This window comes from Panicum virgatum, chromosome 9K (genome assembly GCF_016808335.1).
Source record: "Panicum virgatum strain AP13 chromosome 9K, P.virgatum_v5, whole genome shotgun sequence".
Classification (NCBI taxonomy): Eukaryota; Viridiplantae; Streptophyta; class Magnoliopsida; order Poales; family Poaceae; genus Panicum; species Panicum virgatum.
The window spans coordinates 60,390,014-60,407,338 of record NC_053144.1 but is presented as its reverse complement, the minus strand read 5'-3'; the positions used below and the strand labels follow the sequence as shown (position 1 = coordinate 60,407,338).

The 17,325-nt window shown below is 52.4% G+C and overlaps 2 protein-coding genes across 2 annotated transcripts; both read left to right on the top strand.

Annotated features, from left to right (window-relative positions):
* Window positions 1–2,571: 2,571 nt before the first annotated feature.
* On the top strand, window positions 2,572–4,609 carry LOC120652957 (aldehyde oxidase GLOX-like). Its single transcript, XM_039930925.1, has one exon. The coding sequence runs from the start codon at window positions 2,718–2,720 to the stop codon at window positions 4,446–4,448; it is 1,731 nt and encodes a 576-aa protein (XP_039786859.1). The 5' UTR covers window positions 2,572–2,717; the 3' UTR covers window positions 4,449–4,609.
* A 3,558-nt stretch (window positions 4,610–8,167) lies between these two features.
* LOC120652956 (basic blue protein-like) lies at window positions 8,168–9,074 on the top strand. Its single transcript, XM_039930924.1, has 2 exons — window positions 8,168–8,451; window positions 8,568–9,074. Exons 1-2 carry the CDS (start codon window positions 8,283–8,285, stop codon window positions 8,765–8,767), a joined length of 369 nt encoding a protein of 122 aa, XP_039786858.1. The 5' UTR covers window positions 8,168–8,282; the 3' UTR covers window positions 8,768–9,074.
* Window positions 9,075–17,325: the final 8,251 nt, after the last annotated feature.

Here is a 17,325-nt window from a genome sequence, read left to right as displayed (position 1 = left end):
TTCAACATAATATCTTATTCGCTAAAAAAATATAATATCATACCACCGTCCTTCTATGGCTTCTCATGCTACCTCCACAATAACGCGTCGTATTTTAATATAACCATTACTTTCTTAAAAAATAGCATGCCTATTAATTGCAACATGATTTTGCAAATACATTAAGTTTCCAACTAATTGTGCTCTGTCTTCCCAAATAAATCATCTTACCCCTTCTTTCATCAAAAAATATAGCAACAAATGTCATAGCTCCATTTCGATAACCAAAATAATATACTAGTCAAAATAGCATTGCCATAATAGAATGCCCAAATTATATATCAAGTGCAACAATGGGCTGCAGATCATGACACCTACGTGAAAATAAAGAAGTGGCGTATTTTGTTTAGAGTAAATGTCACTGGCGGTCCCCAAACTTGTGCCGAGATTTCAAGTAGGTCCCGGTACTCTCAAAATGCACATCTAGGTCCCTGAACTTGTCCCGAGTTCTCATCCCGGTCCCGGTACTCTCAAAATGCACGTCTAGGTCCCTGAACTTGCTAATCCATTTCATATAGGTCCAAATCTCCATAACATGCTCTCCAAACAGTACGATTAAGTGAACTAACAGGTGGGGCCCATATGGCAGTCACAGCGTCATCGATCAGAGCGTGTACAGCCCCTGACTAAAAGAACTGAAGAGAGAATGAGTAGTGTTAGCTTAGCTCTACTCAATGTTCAATAGCTGACAACATTCAGCAACGTCCTATTGGCTATTGCTGAATGTTGCTGAATGGTGTCAGCTATTGAACATTGAGTAGAGCTAAGCTAACACTACTCATTCTCTCTTCAGTTCTTTTAGTCAGGGGCTGTACACGCTCTGATCGATGACGCTGTGACTGCCATATGGGCCCCACCTGTTAGTTCACTTAATCGTACTGTTTGGAGAGCATGTTATGGAGATTTGGACCTATATGAAATGGATTAGCAAGTTCAGGGACCTAGATGTGCATTTTGAGAGTACCGGGACCTACTTGAAATCTCGGGACAAATTTGGGGACCGCCAGTGAAATTTACTCTTTTGTTTAAAAGAAAAAATTACTATATGTATGAACTAAAGTACGCATCAACTACAATACTACACGGGATACAGGTCTTTCTAGTCACCAATATTCAAGCTACTCCTTGATTTTCTTAATCTTTTTTTTTGCGAATTTAACATCACTCGTAAAATCTTCATTTCGCAACGTGGAAATCGAGCTGCTTGATCCAGTCGGGAGGTCTGGAAAAGTGGAAATGATCGAGACCTAGGCACCTAGCAATCACGGTAGGCGGTGGCACCCGTTCCCGCTTTTAAAACGAACAGGAGGCGCGATCCGAATTTCCAGCTCGGCGAGCCATGCTCGCCCGCACACGGTTTGGTGAGCGCCATAAAACGCCAAGGCCCCGCGCGGCGCTCCATCGCCCGTGCTCCGCCATGGCCAATCGGCCATCCGATCGATCCGCCCCCAACACATCCACTGCTCGTTCTCGTCACGTTCCGCCGTCTGTTTGCTGCTCTTTTTCCTTCCAGCCACGACGCCGCCAACGGCCAACCCCACGGGCCAAGCCAAGCCCATGGCGTCGTGCAGGCAATGTACCCTGAGCTCCGAGCTCGCTAGCGTCCGACGACCTCGCGGCAGCAAGTGGTATATACGAGCTCCTCCTCTCCCCGCGCGCATGTCGCCCACATGCCAACGTGCTTCGTCGCGACGCGCCCCGCCGAGAGGCCGGCAGCCGCAAGCGACGACGCGAGCCGCCGCGCGGTTTGTCCAACCCGGGGGCACCTAATAGCCATGCGCTGGTGGCATAGGACAGTCGCCATGGGAGTCTCTCCGTTTGTCTCATCTCGTTCCTGTCATGTTCCGCAGCTTGCAGTGGGGGGGGGGGGGGGGGGGGGGGCTAGTCACTAGTACGATGCTTTGCGAGCCTGTGCTGGCTTCTCCACGGCGTTTCCGATCATCCCGCGGCGCAAAAAGGGGTCGGCATTGGTCCTGTTCAGGGGTGCCCGGTTCTGCTAGCTAGCTCCCGTATCCATATGGCTACGGTCGGTCTAGCTAGCATCGACCAAGCCCGACGTCGCGGTCTCCGAACAGTGTCACGCTGCGCGCGGGCCACCATGGATAGATAAGCTAGTGCCAGGCACCATCACGTCAGGCCGTGTTCTTGGATGGACCATGCGGCGACCACCTACCATCCTGCGTACTGAACAGGGGCCGACGCACGCGAATGGAAACAGCAAAATTACCGGGCCGGCCGTTGGTCGGCTCATGGAAAGATGCTGCGAAAACCAAACATCGTTAAAGAACCTGGTAATGCAGGGCCGTCTACGCCAAATCAAAACCGTATCAAAGAACCCCCCCCCCCCCCCCCCCAACCTGGCCAAAGCTAATCACTGGGCCGCTCGTCTTGGCGGAATTCCATCCTCAGGAACCTGAACGTTAGCTGGAAAGGGTTTTAGTGCTTAACGCGTGAAAAATCAGGGGGCAAAATCTCATCAGATTCATCAGACCTTTGTGCACGGCTGGCTCTGCGTATATATACAAACACACACACACACGCTTGCTGCTCACAGCCTAAACGCCAGAGTCCAGAGCTTAGCCAGCAAACAGAATCGGAAAAGACTGTCCCTGATTCCACGCCGCAGCATCGTGCTATCGTTACGTTCATGAGCCTGTCCCCCTGATCCAGTATCCACCATGGATCTTAGATCGGTCCGGGGGAACGACCGTGCCCTCCACCTCGCTCTCCTCCTGCTCCTCGCCTTCGCCGGCGGCATTGCACCGGCGACCGCGAGCGGCGCCGGCGGGAGGTGGGAGCTCCTGCAGCGCAGCATCGGGGTGTCGGCGATGCACATGCAGCTCCTGCACAACGACCGCGTCATCATCTTCGACCGCACTGACTTCGGCCGCTCCAACCTCTCCCTCCCCGCCGGCCGCTGCCGCGTCAACCCGCGGGAGCGGGTGCTCCCCGACGGGGACTGCACCGCGCACTCCGCCGAGTACGACGTCGCGTCCAACTCCTTCCGCCCGCTCTTCATCTTCACCGACACCTGGTGCTCCTCGGGCACCGTCGCGCCCGACGGCTCGCTCGTGCAGACCGGCGGCTGGAACGACGGCTACCGCAGCGCTCGCACCATGCCCGTGTGCGGCGGCGGCGACAGGAGTTGCGACTGGTCCGAGAAGCAGGACGCGCTCGCCGCCAACAGGTGGTACGCCACCAACCAGATCCTCCCCGACGGCCGCGCGTTCATCGTCGGTGGCCGGAGGCAGTTCAGCTACGAGTTCTACCCCAAGGCCGACCCGTCCGATACGTCTGTCGTCCAGATGCCATTTCTGATGCAGACGAGGGATCCCGAGGAGAACAATCTTTATCCGTTCGTACACCTCAACATAGATGGCAACCTTTTCATCTTCGCCAACAACCGCGCCATCCTCCTGGACTATAAGCGGAACAAGGTCGTGCGGACGTACCCCGTGCTCGCCGACGGCGACCCCAGGAACTACCCCAGCTCGGGCTCGTCGGTGCTGCTCCCCCTGAAACCCAACCCCACCGAGGCCGAGGTGCTGGTTTGCGGCGGCGCGCCGTCGGGGTCCTACAACTCCACCAGGGGCGGCGCCCGCATCTTCGTCCCGGCGCTGACGACGTGCGGGCGGATCAAGATCACCGACGCCTCGCCGGCGTGGGTCATCGAGACAATGCCGTCGCCGCGGGTGATGGGCGACATGATCCTGCTCCCGAACGGCGCGGAGGTGGCGATCATCAACGGTGCCGCGGACGGCACCGCCGGGTGGGAGTCCGCCAGCACCCCGAACTACGCGCCCGTCATCTACCGGCCCGACCACTCGCCGGGGGACCGGTTCGAGGAGCAGGTCGCGACGGGCGTCCCGCGGCTGTACCACTCCTCGGCGGTGCTCCTCCGCGACGGCAGGCTGCTGGTGGGCGGCAGCAACCCGCACATCTACTACAACTTCAGCGACGTGCGGTTCCCCACCGAGCTCAGCCTGGAGGCCTTCTCGCCGGAGTACCTCGACCCGTCCAACGACATGCTCCGCCCCAGAATCCTCAGCCCGTCCCCGACCGGCGCGGCGGCGAGCGTGACCTACGGGGCGAAGCTGGCGCTCAAGTTCTCGGTCCCCGCGTCCGCGAGGAGGAGGAGGCGCGGCGGTGGCGGCGGAGGCGCCGGCGGCCTCGGGGAGGTGTCGGTGACGATGGTGGCGCCGTCGTTCACGACGCACTCTCTCGCTATGAACCAGCGGCTGCTGTTCCTGGAGGTGGCCAAGACGGCGGCGGTGCGCGGCCTGGCCGGCACGTACTACGCGTCCGCGACGATGCCGGCGACGGCGGTCCTGGCGCCGCCGGGGTACTACATGGTGTTCGTGGTGAACGGGCACGTCCCCAGCGAGGGGATCTGGGTCCACATACAGTGACAGCGAGCGGCGGGGGCGGGAGGAGAGGGGTTTATAGAAATTGATTGCAAGTTTGATTTGTTCCGTTTCTGCCATTCGCAGTACGGGTGTAAGACACGAGACACAAAAAAGTCCCTGGTAAAAATGGTCTAATGGTAGCGTTGACAGTCACTGACGACTCACTGTGTTCATGTCCTTGCTGACAACTTGACATGAGATGAGATTGGAAAGAGAGAGGAGAATGTCTGTCGGTAGCCGGGCATCAGAGAGCTTCACGTGAACCTGCCTCTTGGTTCGGGCACACGTGACGCTCTCAATTGCTTCTGCTCCTGGCTCCGGCGTAGCACGCGCCATGCTCCATCAGACCATCAGCGTTCGGTCCGGCGAGCAAACTCCGCGACCGTGTCAAGCGCCGGCCTGCCTGCCTGCCATGCGCGCGCGCGCGCGTGCGTCTGAGTCTCACACGGACACGGATGGGTGACCCGCTCGTTCAGTAGTAAGCTCGGCAGGGAAGGAAGATGGCGCTGGCGTGCATAGGCTATGCGAGCAGGCGGCGTTCGGTGACAGTTTCAAGCACTCATTCATTCCTGCTTGCGCCGTTGGTGCGAGAGCTCGCGCGCCGGCCGGCCAAGCCGGTGGGCTCGACCGGGGGCGCGCGGAACGCGTGTGCTCTCGCGGCTGATGGGACAGCGAGAGAACGGCGGTCGTCACGGAGGCCGGCGGTGGCGGATCTGGGCTGAATTCAGTTGGCAGGGCGCAAGTGGCGTACAGCGACGCCGACAGAAGCAACGGAGCATCGCCGGCGTGCCGTCGAGACTGGACTGCGTGCGGCGCCGGCGCAGGACACGCGCGTACCCAATGTCCCAATAGTGTCCTCGTGCATCATCGCAAGCTTGGGCATTTTGGCTCGCTATTACTAGTACTAGTTACTAGAGTACGGAGTACATTCCATTTCCTTCACTGGCAAGACTGCCCTTTTTTTGGGGCCGGACGAGCATTCCATTTCCCAAATGGGAATCCGCCATAACTGCAGAAAATTAATTTGCGTCCCTGGCTGCTGTTTGGGCGATGACTGCCTGGTCCAGCTACCGGTCCAACTGGCCAGGCCCGGATATTGGAAAACAAACATTTAAAACGGCCATTCTGATCGTTGCAACTTGGCAGAAAACACTGCCCGTGCTTAATCGTTCTGTTGCACTCCGCCTGCAGTTCCTTGCTTACACGCATGGGTCGGAGTCCACACTCCACAGTGCAATGAGGGACGCTTTGTGTGGTTGGTGGAGTAGGTGCCACGCCTGGTGCTGTTACAGATCTGTTCGCAGCGCCGAAGCAGTGATCGAGCTACAGTTTCTACGCTTTCTTTGTTAACTGTGCATGCGCCGGTGCTCTTTCTGTGTGTTTCGCAGCAGCAGGCGTAGTAGTCGCTGCGCCAACCCATATTGGGCCGGTAAGGGTTCTTAGGCCCACTTCCTTCTCGCCACGGGCCCAATTTTGGGCCTCCTCAGAAAAGGCAAGCGGGCAAACGTCCACCCTTTTGTCACCGCGACACCGCCGCCAGCCCGCTAACCCAAGCGTAGCATTTTTTTTTAATTACACACCAAGCGAATCAAACTTGTAATACCAGATCTGATGAATAAAAAAAAGCGAATCAAAAGGGAATGTAGAGGCAAGAGTCGCGGCAAACACAAACAAGACAAGATGGAGCACCAAAAGTGCCTTGGGAGCCTACCAGAAGTCCAGAACAAGGCACATGTCACCCCGAAATAGCACGGCCACGAACAGCCTAAAAGCTCATGAGGCGGCGGTCAGGGCGGCGCACCTACTACCAACCAGTGCCGTCGCCAAATTCTCTGAACTGAAACAGTGCCCACCAGCTAACCAGTAACTACCATGTCGGCTTCTCGGCCTCCATTCCGGTACTGTGATGCTGTACGTCGTGCTGACATCGGCGGCATGACCAATTGACCCTCTTGGGGTTCCCTTCGCGCAGGACAACGAAGCTACGGTGCCTCACGTTCGCCGATCCCAAAGGCACCCCCCGCCTGTGGCTGGCGTCGAGGCGGATCACGGGCGCCTCGTCCTGTTCCGACGCAATTATGGGCGGGCTCTTGTCGCGCTTCTCGTCCTTAACACCGGCACCAATCCTGATTAGGATGGGAGCTTTCGATGTATGCTAGTACTGATTAGTACTGCTCACCTGCGATCTGTGCACCCGTAGGTCCACCTGTTCGATATCCGTGGCCTTTGAAGCGACAACCTTTGGTTACATCGGTAAGGGGCTCCATTTCTGGAGATACTATCTGCACGCCAGTCTGGCTTACAACATGTCAACTTGGGACCCGAGCACTCAATCGCTCAAGCTCAGTAAGTTTTTGTCATCTTAACACTCAATGTCCGTTCAAAACAAAATCTAAACACTCAATGACTCGGTCCAACCTAAAGTGACTCAAGGTCGATAAATAAACCAATCGCTTTAGCGCCTATATCTCTATTTGTTTCTGAATGGCCAAGTGGGCAACAGCTTGACAAAGTTCAGATACTACCTGAAAGTTAGCCAATGAGTGAAGTAGCCCGTGACGAATGTTCCACACATCACACATACGGAGTATATTTTAAACCTAGCTTCGCGGTAACTAATGGAAGTTATTAGCCATTTTTTCTTGTGGTAACAAGTGCAGGTCGCCAAGAAGCCATAGTTCGAAGACGATGGCACACCTTCCTTGCGAAATGAAAGTATGACGATTTCACAGTCAGTGATTGGAAATCGGACGCAGCCAAGAGTGTGACAAAGACCTGTGTTTGGCCCTTGCCTTGCAGTCCCCCCTAGCCATCTGTTCAGCAACCTCGCAACGCTCGTCAATGCAGTGCACATGTTCGCCGGTTCCCAATGCAGGTTTCTGGCGAGTGTGAAGGTGATGGCTCCTATTTCACCAGCCTAGCTACAATTGCAGCATATAGGTCCTGTTTAGATTTTTACCTGTAAACCTCGTAAACGCAAAAAAAAACATCACATCTAATATTTTGACACATGTATGGAGTAGTAAATGAAGTCTATTTACAAAACTTTTTGCATGAATGAGCTGTAAATCGCGAGACGAATTTAATGAGCATACTTAATCTATGATTTGCAACAGTGATGCTACAGTACTATTAGCTAATTATGGATTAATTAGTATCATTAGATTCATCTCGCGATTTACAACCCATCTGTGCAAAAAGTTTTATAAATAGACTTCATTTAGTACTTTAAATTAACAAGATTCCTTTGCAAAATTTTTACACGTAAACAACTAAACACAGTCATACTAGTGCTACAAAGATTGCCGGGCAGGCTGAGGTATGGTTGCTGAAAAGCCGTGAAACGAAGCTGTTGGTTTGCGCAAAGTAAACGATAAGAACAGCGACTGAATTATGAATTTTCATTTGCATATATAGAACTGGCAGTGGCAGGAGCATGAACCAAGAAATACTCCGAAAAGAAAAACTTATTGAGGTCTGAGGTCTTGAGGTTGAGGAGAGCTAGCTAGGCTCAGCTCATTCCTCAGGGTTTTTTTTAGGGGATTCCTCAGCTTTTGTGAAAGCACATTCCATGCTTGCCGTGCCCTGTGGAGCGTTTGGTACAACCACTATCGCATTTTTGGAATAGGCGTAGAGCCGGAGTAATTTTATCGGACTCTTGATTGGATCCAGGTTGCCGGTTAGCCCTTTCGTCGCCACTATAAATAGCAGCCCACGTTCTCTCCAGTCTCCACAGCAGCTCAAAGCAGCAGAGTACTCTTTCTCTGCTCCTTCTTCAGCTTCTACGCAGGCCTCTGCAGGCGCGAGGAAGAAGCAGCAGCGCAGAAGGCGATCGCCATGGCTCAGGGAAGGGGCAGTGCGACGACACGGTGCCTCGCCGTCGGCGGCCTGCTCGCCGTGTGCCTCCTCCTCGGCGCCGCCGACGCGGCCACCCACAGGGTCGACTGGTCGTTCAACGCGGACAGCTGGTGCCGGGGCAAGAGCTTCCGCGCCGGGGACGTCCTCGGTGAGTGTCCAACAGTCCAAGCTAATCCAAACTTGAAACTGCTACCTCATCACCCGCGGCAGGTTGGTGAATGGTGAGCTCCAAATAAATTCTCATGTCTTTTCCCCTGAGCGCAGAGTTCAACTACGACCCCTCCGTGCACAACGTGGTGGCCGTGGACGCCGGCGGCTACTCCGGCTGCGGCTTCTCCGGCAGCGGCAGGGCATACAGCTCCGGGAGCGACCGCATCACGATCGGCTCCGGGACCAGCTACTTCATCTGCAGCCTCAACGGGCACTGCGGGATGGGGATGAAGATGGCCGTCCACGCCAGCTGAAGGCTGAAGCCCCCCCCCCCCCCCCCCCCCCCCCCCCCCCCGCTGCTTGCAGAGCACCAATAATAAGCGATGCGTGTCACTGGCGGTCCGGTCGTGCAACAACTCAATCGTTTTGGCAGCGCCGATACAGGTCTCATGTGTCATGTATGTGTGTAGTGGAGTGGTAGTTGAGGCATGGTGTGTGTATGGTTACTGGCAGGGCAGTGAAGCGTTACTCAGCTTTTGTTGTTTGTTTGAACTTTGATGAAGCAGTAGACTCTTTTCTTTGTTTCATTCGTCAGGAATTTGACATGGATTTTCGCAACAAGGACCCAAATATCCCATTGTGAAAAAAAGTAACGGTGTTGCTAGCGTCCGGACGTTCAATGAGAAATTTTAGTTTTAAAAAAACTGGATGAGAAACTTCTCATCGGATATCCGTTGGTCCATCGCAACAGCAAATAATAGTGTTTGCAATATAAAAAATAAGCGTTTGCAACATAGACATTCATCGTTTGTAACATCAAAAAGTATATTGAAAAATGTTATTAACTATCAGTTGATGATAAGAAAAAAAAACCACCACAACATTTGTTTCATGTTGCATGGAACATTTAAATCTCCCATTAAAAATACAACTAGGCGTATAGCCCGCGCATTTGCATGTCGTTGTATCCTTACTTAGAGGTTATATTAACTTTTTACCATACATCATCATGTTCATTATCATAAATTATATTTTATTGTTGATTAAAACAATTCAACTATGATCTACCTATAATAACAATTTGATTAGTTGAGCTTTAATAATATTATGCAGGTAATTATTCTTATTTTCATTTTATTTTGATTGATTATTGTTAGCTTTAGTTTTTATTAATAGTATATATTTGTAACTGATACATAGCTAAATGGTATTTTATATTTAATTTTTCATAATGGCATTGGCGGTTGATTTTTAATTAGGCACATGGGTATTTTAGGCTAATTTTTATCGTAATTGCTGTGGTGGGTAATTTTTATTTATCTATTTTCTCTGATTAATGTGAGAATTTCTAGGCCTTGAGAGCGAACGTGGAGGCTCCGTTTGTTGACTAAATAATAAGATAATAAATATCCAGATAAAATATGTCGGTACCCCAGGACTGGGGTACCCCTCTTGCTATGTCTAGGCAAGAAGAGCTTTATAGTTATTCTTAACTACGTCCAGCAGCCGAACTCCTGCGGTCCGAAAGCCCTGTTCACCCGACAACGGTCCCGGACCCGTCCTCTGGTTGGGAAAGGTCCGGGAGCACCACGTGTCCCGGAAGAAGCAGGCGCTCAGCCCGAACTGCCGGAGGCTCCGGACCTCCCGTGGAGGTCCGGATCCCCGCGGAATCCCGGACCCCCCTTTTTGGGGTCTCGGACCCCCGGTATAGTAACCGAACCCCTCACCAAGGGAAGGAATCGGCACTCCGCCTCGGGGAGGTCCAGAGCCGCCACGTGTCTGCAAGCACAGACACGTATATAAAGCCGCCTGGTCTCCATATTAAGGTTCACCTACCGCTGTATTCATTACGGTAGGAGGGCGTCCGCATTGATGTAGCAGAAGCCGTGGCGATTCTTTGACCAGGGGGCACTATTGATCGCGTATTACCAAGATGCATAGTGGGGCTGCTGGCGCCGCCCACGCTGCGCCTGTCAGTCTGCCATAACAGATGGATACGACGGCTCGGCTTCACCCATTATGACGCCTACATAATAGCCTCAACAGGTCACGCCGCAAGCTACGTTCCCCCAACGGGCACCTTGCTGACGGGACAAGAGAAGCCCACCCTTCGTCAGAGGGTGAGCAGCGCCACGGAAGCATATCGGAAGAAAGATTCGTAACCACTGTAGCCATTTAAATACTCTGCGCAGTATGTTGCACAGTCACGTTGGGCCCACTTGTCGGGGCCCCAACGTCCTATGTATCCGCACCCCTTGGTCTATAAAAGGGGGGCGCCCGCTAGAAGAAAAACTCAGGCTGGGTAAAAGCCAAGGCCCGGCAGAGGATAGATTCATACACAACCAAGATCAATACCTCTCCCAGTGGATGTAGGGTATTACGCTCCGGCGGCCCGAACCACTCTAAATCGTGTGTTCTTGTGTGCTTGTCTCAGAGCTAGATCAGCCCAATCGCCTAGTACCTTCCCGAGTACTCCCTCTCTGGGAATAGGCGGGTGCGCTCCGCCACCCGGCAGTGGGTCCCCTAGAAATCCCACAACAAAATATTTAGATCTATTTTTGCAATATCCACATAAAATACTTGCAACATTCTTCTAAAACATCTGAATCTAAAACATTTAAAACATACGCGCCGTCAAGCTCATTTAACTCATCTTCTACCTTTGCACTTCATGGTGGCGGCGGCGGTATGGCCACGCCTGCGTCATGGCCGCCGCCGCCGCCAGCTACGGCTCCTTGGAGCTCGCCACCGATCCTCTCCACCGCCGCGCGACGCCGCCCGCACGGGGCTCGATGTGGCTGGGGCGGCCGGCCATGGCCGCGGCCCGGCGGGAGAGCGGCGTAGGAGTGGGCGAGCGGAGGAGTATTGGACCGCAGCCGATGGTGGAGGATGGTCCTGTTCCTGCATTTCCGAAAAAGTAAGTACTGCACAACACAACACACACAATCCATGTGCGCTTTTTTTATTTTTACATTTTTCAATTTCGTTTTTACAAAAATATATTTTTGTTTTCGAAATTTACATGTATATACCCGGGCTTCCCCGCTGCCGGGCGGTCGGCACCTGGTTGCCCGGCTGCGGCGCGGCAGGGGGTTTTCTATAATTTTCAACGGTAAAATTTTGCGCGCCGGCCCCTGGAGGACCGGTCGCCCGACAGCGGGGCGGCCGCCCCCCCTAGGCCGCCCGGCTGCCGGGCGGCCGGCTTCCCCTCCTCTATTTGGCGACACTTTCTTCACCGGTAATGACAACCATGCAGTGTTGAGTGGTTCCTAGTTCCAAGACAGCTTTTATCAAGTCCCATTCTTCTATAGACCGCAGACCGTCGATAACAACTATGCATCGATGATTACATAGATATTCATGGCACCCCTGAATCGGGTCTTGCATCACTGACATGCCGTCTTGGAGAGAACCACCATTCAAATCCAAAAGCAAGCTCCCTGAGAGGTCCATTAAATCGAATGGACGGGATACATTCACCCAACCGTACTTGATCCAATCTGGTGTCCCGAGTGCAGTCACCATGTTATAAGTGCTTGACAAGAAATGATTTGCCAACACCAGATATCCCCCACACGGACAACACACCATGACAACGGGCCACGTTCAAACGAAAATAGAGTAATAAATCCAACTCACGGCCAACAAGTGGATGTTCGTCTAGCCATTCCCGTGCAATTTTGAGTTTGTCAACGGTTGTTTTGGGTGCATCCTGAAAAAGGAAAAGAGCGGCGTTGATTGCGGTTGATTTATTACTTTGTCGAAAAGCTGCCTTGGAACTGGGAACCACACACCACCGTGTGGTTGTCATTACCAGTGAAGAAAATGTCGCCAAATAGGGGAGGGGGAGCCGGCCGCCCTGCTGCCGGGCGACCAGTCCTCCAGGGGCCGGCGCGTAAATTTTCACCATTGAAAATTGTAGAAAACCCCCTGCCGCCCTGCAGCCGGGCGAGCAGGTGCCGGCCGCCCGGCAGCGGGGAGGCCAGGGTATATACATGTAAATTTCGAAAACGAAAATATATTTTTTGTAAAAAAAGAAATTGAAAAATATAAAAATAAAAAAACTAACTCAACATCAAAGCATATACTCACGGCCGTGTTTGGTTGAGAGCACGATTTTTTTTCCACAAAAAGACGAATGCATGCATGGAGTACTAAACGAAGTTTATTTGCGAAACATTTTCACATATGGGTGTAACTTTTCGAAACGAATCTAATGACGGTAATTAATCTATGATTTGCTACAGTGATGCTATAGTAATCATTCTCTAATCATGCGGTCAAAGACCTCATTAGATTGGTCTCGCGAATTTACTAGAGGTCCTGCATGTGGTTTTGTAATTAGATTTTATTTAATACTCTAAATTACTGGTCAAAGGTGAAAAAATTTTCGCGAAATTTTTTTCAGCCCAAACCAAACACGGCCGACAGTAGACTTCGCTTAGGTTTGGGGCCACTTAGGCTATCTCCAACAGGAGAGGCATCAGGCTACCCATACCCAAAATGGGTGCTCTACAGTCAAAAATGCTCTCCAACAGAGTAGGCAAAGGGGAGACCCATTTTGCGTCGTGGGGAAGAGAGCAGGCAAATTTGCGTCACTCTCTCTCATCGACCCAAATCAAAGCCGCACTGGAGGTGGGCCCGCAATGGGGAGTCGCTGCCGCGGGCAGCAGGACCGCGACGGGGCTGGGCTGACGATGGCGAGGCGGGGCGCGGCCGACGACGCCGAGGTGGGGTGCGAACGACGACGCAGAGGCAGGGAACGACAGCGAGGCGGGCGTGGTGGGGCGCGGCCGACGATGCCGAGGCGGGAAGCGGCGGCGAGGCGGGGCGCTACTGTGCCCATCGGCAGTAGAGACAAGGCGGGCCGGTGCCGACGACCTCCTTGCCGGTGACCCCAATCTCTCCGCGTTGTGTCGGCTCCTCTACCGGCTCAGAGCCCTCTCGTGCTCCGTTGACCTGTGCAGGACTGGGGAGGAGGGTAGCGGGGTGAATGGGTCCCTGCGCGCGCGGTGCCGCCGGTGCGGAGCGCGGAGGGGGATCAAGCGGGTGGCCGGCGCCGTCGCCGGGGAGATCCAGGCGTGGATCGACTGCGAGACCATCGCACGCCTCGTGGCCGCGCTGCGGCAGCCGATGGCGGCGGGGCGGGCGCCGCCCGCGCGCTCCTTGGAGAGCTCGAGGTACGACTGCTGTCCGTCGGTCGGTTCGAGCCGTCGGCGCGGCAGGGAGCGGGTCGAGCGGGTCTGTTGTGGTGAGCGAGCCACGACGGGCTGCGTCCAGGCCGGAGCGGTGGGGAGCTGGGCGCGGCGAGGAGGAGCCGGCAGTGAGCAGCGGTGGCGGGAGGAGCCGGCGGCGAGCAGCGGTGGCGTGGAGCGGGCGGTTTTGCATATACTGTTGGAGAAGAACAGTTTTGGGTACCTGACCTTTTCGTTGCTCGCGACCCATACCAGCAAATGGGTCTGGTATTTGGGTTTTCACTGTTGGAGACAGACTTAAGGCCCAAATGCGCCAGCCAATCACGTCGCAGGGACACGTCGCCAACGCGGGGCCCATCTCCACATCAGCGCCAAAATGTGAATCCAAAAGCGGCCCGCTCGACCCCCCCCACCTGGGGTTATTTACATATTTACCATTATAAGAAAGGTCACTCGCTGGATTAGCACTCTTAAACGGGCTCCTACAGATTTAGCACAACTGTAGTCGTAAATCTTACATTTTTACCACTTTTGCCCACGTGGCAGGACACGGCGGCAGGCCACGTTGGCGCCCGGTCCGCAAGGCGAGGCGAAATATCCTTTGTGCCCCCGCCCCTTTGTTCATGTGCCCGTGACCCCAGTCCGGCCCGTTGACCGCTCCCACTCTCCTCACCCCCCTCTCGCTATCCCGCCGCCGCCGACGCGCCTTTCTTCCCCACTGCGCCGCCGCCGCCGCCGCCTCTCCCATCCCGCCTCCCCCAGCGCAACGGCGGCCAGGGCTATGGCGCAGAGGGCCGACTAAGGGCAAGGTACGTGGGCTTGTTTCCTCATGGCCACCCACAGCGCTTAGGGTTAGGTTTTGCGGGATCTCAGGTTTTGCGGCTTTTGATTTTTTGTTTCTCGGTTCAGGCGTGTGATGTAATAGGTCGCCATCTCCCGTGGCCGCAATGGATCCTGGTGATTGTCCTCCCTGGTGAGTTCTTAAGCTCCACCTGATGAATGTTTGTACTATGCATAGCAAGAGCGTGTGTGGGTCCTCATTTGTTGTCATTATTTATGATGATGCCAGGATCGATCCTGGCAGTGCGTTTAGGCTAGTTGTTAAGGTTTCTCCATATGTTGCTGATGATGAATATGGGCTAGTGGAAATGGCAGAGCAGCAGCATAACATATGGTTTCATAGGAACAGTCAGTACTCTCTGGCTCAATTCAGTGAGGATTTGGCCTCAAAGATTATATGGGGGCCTAGTCAAACACTGGCAGTTTGGGTTCTTGACCAAGATACTGGGTCTGAGTGGAAGCTAAGGAGGGATGAACATATGCAGCAGATGATTAAGGACAGATGGGATGAGAGGCAGGCTATTCTTGTAGTAGATGTTGTGAGCAATGACTCTATGAAGGGAAAATATTCATCAGATGCTTCAAAAGGTAGATGTGTCTCTGGTGTGACTAATGGAACCAATGCAGAGGCTACTGATGTTGAAGGATGTGGTGATACCCACAGTTCCCCGCAAGCAGCACCTGCTCAACAGCCACCAGCAATTGATTGGAGCACTCTGACCATTTTAGAGAACCCAGATGATGATGGTATAGCTGCACAGCTTGTTGATGAGGACCTTGTATTTGAGGCAATGGGATTCAAGGTTGCTGTGGAACCAGAAGAAGCTGGTCATGGACAAGATGTGCCATTTCCAGCTATGTCAGCAGAGATGCAGGAAGACATCAATGAAGCAGCTGTAAATGTTGATGACACAGCTGATGAGGAGCCATTGTATGAATGGGACAGGGACCATCCTGATCTGAGTGTAGGCATCTGCTACCCCAGCATGCCAGAGTTGAGGCTTGCAGCTAAGCAGCATGCTATTGTTCACGAGTTTGAGCTTCAAACTGAGCACTCTGACAAAGAAAGGTACAGGGTTTGCTGTGCAGCTCGAGGGTGTCCCTGGAAACTTAGAGCTAGAACACAGCATGATGGCAGTGTCAGGGTATAACTTCTGAAATTTGTTCATAATGTGATTATTACTTACTTGTCTTTGTTTGCATACTCTGATTTATTTAATTATAATTGAACCTAGCTTAATTTCTATTTTGTAAATGCAGATACAAATAAATGAGGGACAACATCAGTGTGCATCTACACAAAGAGTTCTGAGCAAGATGGCATCAATAAACTGGGTGGCAGAGAGAGCTATTCCATTGCTCAAGATGAACCCAACAATGGGGGCTTCAAAAATGCAAAAGCAGTTAAGATTCAAATACAACATTGAAATCCCCTACCAGACAGTGTACAATGGGACAAAGAGAGCATCTGAGAGAATTTTTGGTAAGTGGACTGATTCCTTTGATTGGTTGTATAGGTTTAAGGCAGAGATAGAACTGAGATCTCCAGGCAGTGTGGTAGAGATAGACACTGTCACTGATGAGGATGGCAAAGTTAGGTTTAGCAAATTTTTCTGTGCCTTCAAAGCTAGTATAGATGGTTTCTTGAATGGCTGGAGGCCTTACCTTAGTATAGATGCCACTCATCTAAATGGCATGTGGTGTGGCCATATGCCTGCAGCATTAGCTTTGGATGGGCACAGTTGGATGTTTCCAGTGGCCTTTGGGTTTTTTGAGGGAGAGAGCAAAGAAAATTGGATTTGGTTCATGCAACAACTTAAGAAATCAATAGGCCCCATGCAGCATTTAGCTATCTGTACAGATGCTTGCAAAGGATTAGAGTCGTCTGTCAAAGATGTGTTTCTAGATGCAGAGTGGAGAGAATGTTTCAGGCATTTAATGGATAACCTAAAGAACCAGTACACTGGTGATGTATATGCCAAAAACATGTGGCCTACAGCTAGAGCATATTCTCCCCATAAATTCAAATACTTCTTTGACAAGGTGCTGGCAGTTAGTCCAGACATCCAGAAATGGTTAGATGAGCATCATCCTTTTCTTTGGGCAAGAAGCAAGTTCTCTCCAGACATCAAGTGTGACTATATAAACAATAATTTAGCTGAATGTTGGAATGCATGGATCAAAGAGATGAAAGACCTGCCTCTGTATTGCATGGCAGATGCTATTAGAGAGAAGGTAATGATCTTGTTTGCCAAAAGGAGGAAGATTTCCACATCATTGCCTCATGGTATATTGACTGCTGTGATACATCAGCTCAATGCTGCATCTAGGGGACTAGGACACTTGAAGATTTCCAAAGGTCACCCAAATGAAGCTGAAGTCACAGAGGTGTACAAAGATGAAGAAGTTAGAAGACATGTGGTGTACTTGTCTCAAAAAATTTGCACATGCAGACAGTGGCAAGTGACTGGTAAACCATGTCCACATGCATTGACTGTGATAACTAGCATGAGGCAGCCTGACATGGGTTCTTTTGTGGACAACTACTATTCAGTGGCCAAGTTTCAAGCAGCTTATGCAGGCATTATTCCTAGCATCACTGACAGGAATCAATGGCCTGAAGTTGACAAAGGGTTTACACTGCACCCTCCTATCCAGAAAAAGAAAGAGCCAGGAAGGATGAGGAAAAATAGGATCAAACCAGCCAGTGAGAGATCAGGCAAAGCAACTAGGCAAGTCAGGTGCCCTAACTGTCTTGAGTATGGTCACAGAGCTACTAGCTGGAAGTGTCACCTGACTGGAACAAAAAAAAGATGCATAACTACTTTATTTTTCCT